Source organism: Elaeis guineensis, chromosome 11, assembly GCF_000442705.2.
Source record: "Elaeis guineensis isolate ETL-2024a chromosome 11, EG11, whole genome shotgun sequence".
In the NCBI taxonomy this organism is placed as follows: domain Eukaryota; kingdom Viridiplantae; phylum Streptophyta; class Magnoliopsida; order Arecales; family Arecaceae; genus Elaeis; species Elaeis guineensis.
Window position 1 is genome coordinate 7590623 of NC_026003.2, and position 6561 is coordinate 7597183.

The window sequence follows — 6561 nt, forward strand, 5'->3', positions numbered from 1 at the left end:
CTCTTAAGCCTCCTGTAATATTATCATTTTCTACCTACATAGGAAATCAGGTGCTTGTAAGTATACACCTTGACATTTTCAATTTTTGTTGCCATGAGTTCCCTGATAGCCACGTACTCAATCCTATCATATTCACCAATCTGTAGTAATAACAGTATGATATTTAACAAGCAAATAGACAAAATAACGGGACATGGCAAAATACTCAATTTGAGCTTGTCCAAAGGATTTAAGAGGGGGGAAGGAAACAAAACTATTGTCACCCTCCCGATAACTATCAAAGATACCCCACCGAAATACAAAACACGACCGAGACAACCCAATTTGACAATTTACTCTGCGGTGCTGTATTTCAACCAAAGCAACCCAACATGGTTCAAATAGCACAGGTTTGTTGTTGATGCATCATATATATATTCGACTGGCCATTGTAGGATTTCATGGAGTATTATCGGGTTATGCTTCAGGTTGCATTAGAAAGACTTTAGACTCATTTGATCCATGAAAAGAATTTTCATTCACTAGGATATTTTTTTCTAATTAAAAAGCTGATGCCTTAGTATATGATGTCTAAAAAAATTATTTTTACATTTTTGGTTGATCATAAAAAGATGACACGTTCTATAGTGAGTTATATTTCGTTGAGCATTTATTTTTTTAGAAATTATATAAAATAGTTATTATGTCCTTAATAAAGTGGTCTATCTAAAACCTTAAGGGCATATTTGAAAAAAAATTACTCCAACTTCCATCTCGAGGAACTTGAAATTTTTCATGTTCCACATAGATTTTTTTTTTTCATGAAATGTGAAAATTTTATTTTCATGAAAATACTAGCTTTCGATCTTTCTTATTTAAAAATTCTAATCAAACACGAGGCCATTTTTTTTTTTCCAAAAAAACAAGGAGTAAAGTACTTCTTCCAAAAAATATTATATTATATAGGCATTCAGAAATTACAAGGGCTGGCTACAGAGGTTAAGCGAATAAATGGAATGTAAGTGTCCTCACATTCTCGTCTACCGCTCTGAAGCAATGCATGTACATGTCTAGGGAGGTTGTCGACCTTATACAAGGATACAAGGCTAGTGGTAGTAAGTGTCCTCACATGTTAACAACACCTCCCGTCCACTTGCAGCCCAGAGGCCCAAAGTTGTTCAAGGTCCTAAAAAGAATGGGAACAACCCCAGAACGCATCCAAGGACTCAAAATGAACATGCACCAAGGGAGACAATTGGTAGAAGTAGTCTTCCTTCCAACTTACAAAGTTGGAGCGGGTATTCAAGGATTCTCCCCCTCCTCAGAATTATTTGCCAGAACTTCTTGGAGATTTCGCATTGCAAGAGTAGATGATTCATTGCTTCAACACTTTCGCCACAAAAGAAGCATTTGTTGGTTAGAGGCAAGCTCTTCTTTGAAAGATTGTCTGTAACGTGGATTTTATTATAATAACACAACCATGAGCAGAGCTTAACTTTCTCGAGAAGCGATAGCTTCCAAATAAATTCCTCAAAGTATGATATGACTCCTCTATGTTTGAGAAAGTTGTAGCAATGGTTGACAAAAAAAGAGTCCTGATGAAGTTCACTTCCACAAGAATAATTTTTTATTTTTCTGTTGATCATACTTTCCTTCCCTCTATTCTCATGGGCCAAAGAAGTCCTTTAAGTTACTTAAGATAGATATATATGAAGTATTATTAAACCATATCATTTATATTTAAATGAAATTTTTGCAGAAGTACAAATCATATTCATTCTTTTCCGAATGACATAATGGAGTATTTGTACAGATATTTTTCATTGCCAACACGCCGGGCTATAATTCTTATTTAACAAGCACTGAATTTTTTTTTTTTTTAAAGGTTATATGCTTATATGTATCCTATCAAATACACAAATAAAACGAAGGAAACGAGAATTAGAGAGATGAGAACGTCACATTTGATTAAAAATCATCTTTTTATTGTTATTCTCTCTGCTCCTTGTATGCTATATGCTATGGTGGAAAAAGAAAAAAAAAAAAAAAAAAAAAAAGAGCAAGAAAAGAAGTGTAAAATAGATGTGGCTGTCACCGTGGCACCACGGGGCCAGGCTCCTCGATTGATACCTTTCAATTATTTAGCTGGTCTTCGTCTTGGAAACAGCCTTATTATCCTTCTTTTCCGTCGCCGTTGCCCGCGAATACAAGAATGTCCCGAGTATCGCGATCCCCGAGCCGAGAGCATTCAGCGGCCGGATCGGATTCCCGAACACGAGCACTGAGGCCACGATGACCACCACCCGCTTCATGCTATTCCCGACCGAGAACGCCGATGAACTCATCTTCTCAAGCGCCCGGTGGGACGTCTGGTTGTAGAGGTGGTAGAAAACCCCGAGAGGAGCACCCACCCGTAGAACGTCCACGGCGTGGGCACCGCGGCGAGCGCCCGTTGGACGCCACCCGCCCACCGGGACCCCTCGACGAAGACGGCGACCGGGAAGAGGTAAAGGAGGGAGACGATGGTGATCCAGCCGTAGAGATTGAGGCCACTGACGTGGGAGAAATCGTAGAGGCTGTGCTTGGAGTGGATGTTGCGGAGGACGAAGCCGGCGTTGGAGATGAGGGCGGTCCAGAGGCCGTGGGCGTCGAAGGAGGCCTCGGTGACGGCGGCGAGGGAGCAGCCGGCGACGATGGGGAGGACGGAGAGCCAGACGTGGAGGGGGTAGAAGCGGCCGTGGAGGGCGGAGAGGACGACGGAGAAGACGGGCTCGGAAGTCTTGATGACGTGGGTGAAGGAGACGGCGACCTTGGAGAAGGAGACGCAGGCGTAGACGTGGCCGATGGCGTGGAAGAACGCGGGGCCGAGGAGCGCGGCGAAGAATTTCTTGGAGACTCGGGGGAAAGACTGGAGGCGGGAGGCCCAGAGGAAGCCCATCCAGAGGGAGGCTACGAGCAGCTGGAAGGAGGCGAGCAACCAGGGGTAGGGGAAGAGGTTGAGCACCTTCTTGTTGTAGATGTTGAAGATTACGCTATGGAAGTACCAAAGGCCGACCACCAAGGCCAAGTTTAAGGTATTGGTTTTGGATTTGGATTCATTTTTGGGTACAGATTTGGTGATACTGTCTTTGGTACGGGTGGAATTTTCTTCTTCCTCATCCTCATCCTCCTCCTCCTCATCGTCATCGTTATCTTCATTTGCTTCATTTTGATCTGGAATGGAGTCTTCTCCATCTTTCGAGTCGTCCAAATCTTCTTGGTTCTCTTTCGGTATTGGAGCAATGGGGTGGTCTCCATCTGCTGCTGCTGCTCTGGGGATGAGACTGGGGAATGTGAGAGTGGGTCTTTGAAGGAGGACAGAAGGGGGCAAACGGACGAGTGCGTGGAGATTCGTGAGAGTGGAGTTGGGAGTGGCATGGTGTCTCGGGTTGTGGGTTTTGGTGCGGCCGAGGAGAGCGGTTGATGAGAAGGGCAGTGGAGTGTGCAACGAAAGCATGTTTTTGCTTGATTCGTATTTGATCAGATAGCTGGAAGGCGAATAGACAAGAGGGAGGGATGGAGGAAGTGACGGTGAGAGGGGGGTTTTATAAGAATCGTTTGATACGGTGAGAATGATAAGCGAGAGAGCTAAAATACAATGAGTGATGGCATGTGCTTGCGATGTGCGGCATGCGAAGAAGGTGGGCCATCTCTCTGCATTAATTGTACGGGTTCGGTCGTTCTGCTTGGCATCCGACGCGGGCCAGACATGGACACCTAGCGTCGATGAGAGATTATTCGATGAGCAGATGATGCTGGTTTGTTGAATTACTCTCCTTCTCGACCGTCCATTTGATGGACTTGTCGTTTCAGTACTGATGCAACCCGTAACAAAGCATTCGCTATAACATCACATAATTGTACCCCCATGCTTTTGGCCTACGGATCTTATTGCATGGGTGTTTTTTTTGCATTATGCTTCTAGTTACTTCTCCAAATACTATTTGCTTTTAGCGTAGGCTCTCTGTTTATCCTCCTAGAAGGGCTGCATCATCGGCCACTGCCACACTGACTGCTCGGATGCTCAGCTTATCACTGCCTATTTCTACTTATATTTCTTGCTCTATTGTACCTGCTATTTCTGTATCTTGTATTTCTTCTTTTCTGTATACTGTATTGTCTATACTCTTATATAAATACCGTTGATATCATCTTAATATATAGCCAATGCCTCATCTGTTTTACCAAAAAAAAGAATAATTGGAGTCCCATCAAAAACAGTTGCCTTCTACTTTTAAGGAAATAACCATCATTATTTCCTTGCTTCATTAGATCTTAATAGGTATTAGTATATGACATTTGCAACCCTAAATAGCAAAACCATAACCCAAAAAGAAAAAAAATATTTTTTTAATAAAAAAATAGTGTTGTGGAGGTAATCCGTCACCTATAATATTTTTCTTCACTTCGAAACGTGGTCAAATATCCGTGGACAATTCAGCAAAGCTATCTCGAATACTAGAGAACGAGAGGTTGCCAGAGCAGACCAAACCCTCACCAACGCCCTCTTCCCAACCTCAGGCTCGGGCATTGACTGACCTCATGGTCAAAATCTTCTGACTGTGTGGTCGGAGGTATACCGACCCGATGGCTGGATCGTGTCGAGGACCAAGAATGAAGCTCTTATAAGCTAATAGGAGACAATGCCCAAATCCTGGACACAGACATCACACAAGGCTTCGATTCAGCACTGATCACTAACTATCGGCTCCTCAGTCTATATGAGCAAAATCTACAATCGTCTAATAACTTTGATTTGTACGATAGCGAAAAGATCCCCTATCATAATAATCTGTCAGAATGTGGCCTAGTACCCTAACGAGTCTGGCATAATGGCCCAAATATTCCATCTAAATCATCTGTGGCTCCACTTTTATATAAAAAGATACCAAAAAAATCATCAGGTAAGCTCAATTGAAAAGGGAATAGTATACCACCACCCTCACTCCCACCATTCTCTCTCTTTTTTTTTACTTTTTTCAAGCTTTGGTTAACTTAAATATCGGAGAGTCCCTTGCCAAAATATTTTCGACAAGTATGGACTTCTCTTGTAAGTTCTCTCATGTATCCCAGACCTCGGATGGCGTCCAACTCTAGCCACATCACAAGTAAACCAGAGACTTGTAATAACAAATAGTATAAAAATTTGAATTTATAAATATGGTTTTGTTGAGGTTATTGGTTAAAATGTTATATAATCGGTGTTGTTATTTCTCTTATATAGCATTCATTTTAATGACTTATTTATATTATGACAATCCCTATCTAAATGTCTTTCTATCTAGTTCACAAGTCAGACCAACTAGCTATTGTATTCTCTCAGTTTCATCCACATTTATATTATTAGATGACAACTCGATTGTAGCCCAACATGAATGCTGCAGCACCTTCAAAGGCATCATATTTGTACTATTGATACGGCGATGCGATGTTTTACTATTTGCCTGGACCATCTTTTATTTCATTTATTCATTCCAGTTGATCATAGAAAGGTGACATTATCACCACTCTATTATACATGAAAGGAAAATTAAAGAGAAGCAAACTATTTATGACTCTTTTGGTTCCCAGGAAGGGCAGAGGTGAAAGTGTGGTTAAGGAAAAAAAAAAAAAGAAAAAATACATTTTAAAGAAGAAAGATGAAAAAATAGTCTTGTTATGAAAATAAAATTTTCATATTTTATGAAAAAAAATATATGAGATATGAAAAAATCCAAATCCCACAAACCGAGAATTGGATAAATTTTTTTAAAAAAAATATAGTTAAGCTTTAAATAGAAAGTGATAAGATTTTTTCTTTTACTAAAGATATAATAAGTATTTGTTATAATTTTTAAAAAAAAGTAAAAACTCAAAAAAGCATATGTTATTCTAAAATATGCTGTTTTTCTATGGACAACTAAATATATAAAATTATTTTATTAATTATCATATGCCCAAAGCATCAACTTTCAAAAAAATTATTAAAAAATATTTTTTTAAAAATCAAATAAGTCCTTCAAAACATACACTTTAAAACACCATTCAACAACGGTCATTAACTTTCTAACAAAAAAAAAAATGTCATCATCTAAACATATATTTTATAGCTATATTCCATGACATGATGTTGGCCTCCAAAGTAGTTATAGTAGTTCATATAAGAAATTTAATTTGAATAGAAAAATAAACATACCTTCAGCTATTATTGTTCAAGCATAAATGAATCAATGATCAAGAAAGTTACGAAAACTATCGAAAGACAAATTTTATAGACGAATCTACTTTGCTTCTATCCTACAAAAGAATACTATAAAAGAGTACTTCTAGTCTATGTCAGAGAATCTCGATGCCTATACTTGATAGAGAGTCACAGGCTATATTTATAAGCTAGAGTAAAGATTTTTTTAGGTTAACATAACTTTTTCGATCCATCAAGAAAGTATAACTATAGTAGAATCTTTATTTTGACTTAAGTCTATCTTTCTCTTAAAACAGTTTTAATTATTCATTATCATCTTAATTATCTTAAATTATCTTTAATAATAAAGTTATAAGTGGACC

General features: G+C 39.1%; 1 protein-coding gene across 1 annotated transcript; it reads right to left on the reverse strand.

Moving 5' to 3' along the window:
* Positions 1–2022: 2022 nt before the first annotated feature.
* LOC105053535 (xylulose 5-phosphate/phosphate translocator, chloroplastic) lies at positions 2023–3980 on the reverse strand. The gene is given in 2 exon segments (XM_010934741.4): positions 2023–2371; positions 2374–3980. Coding segments are annotated over 2 exon segments (1353 nt in total). The 5' UTR covers positions 3476–3980; the 3' UTR covers positions 2023–2120.
* Positions 3981–6561: the final 2581 nt, after the last annotated feature.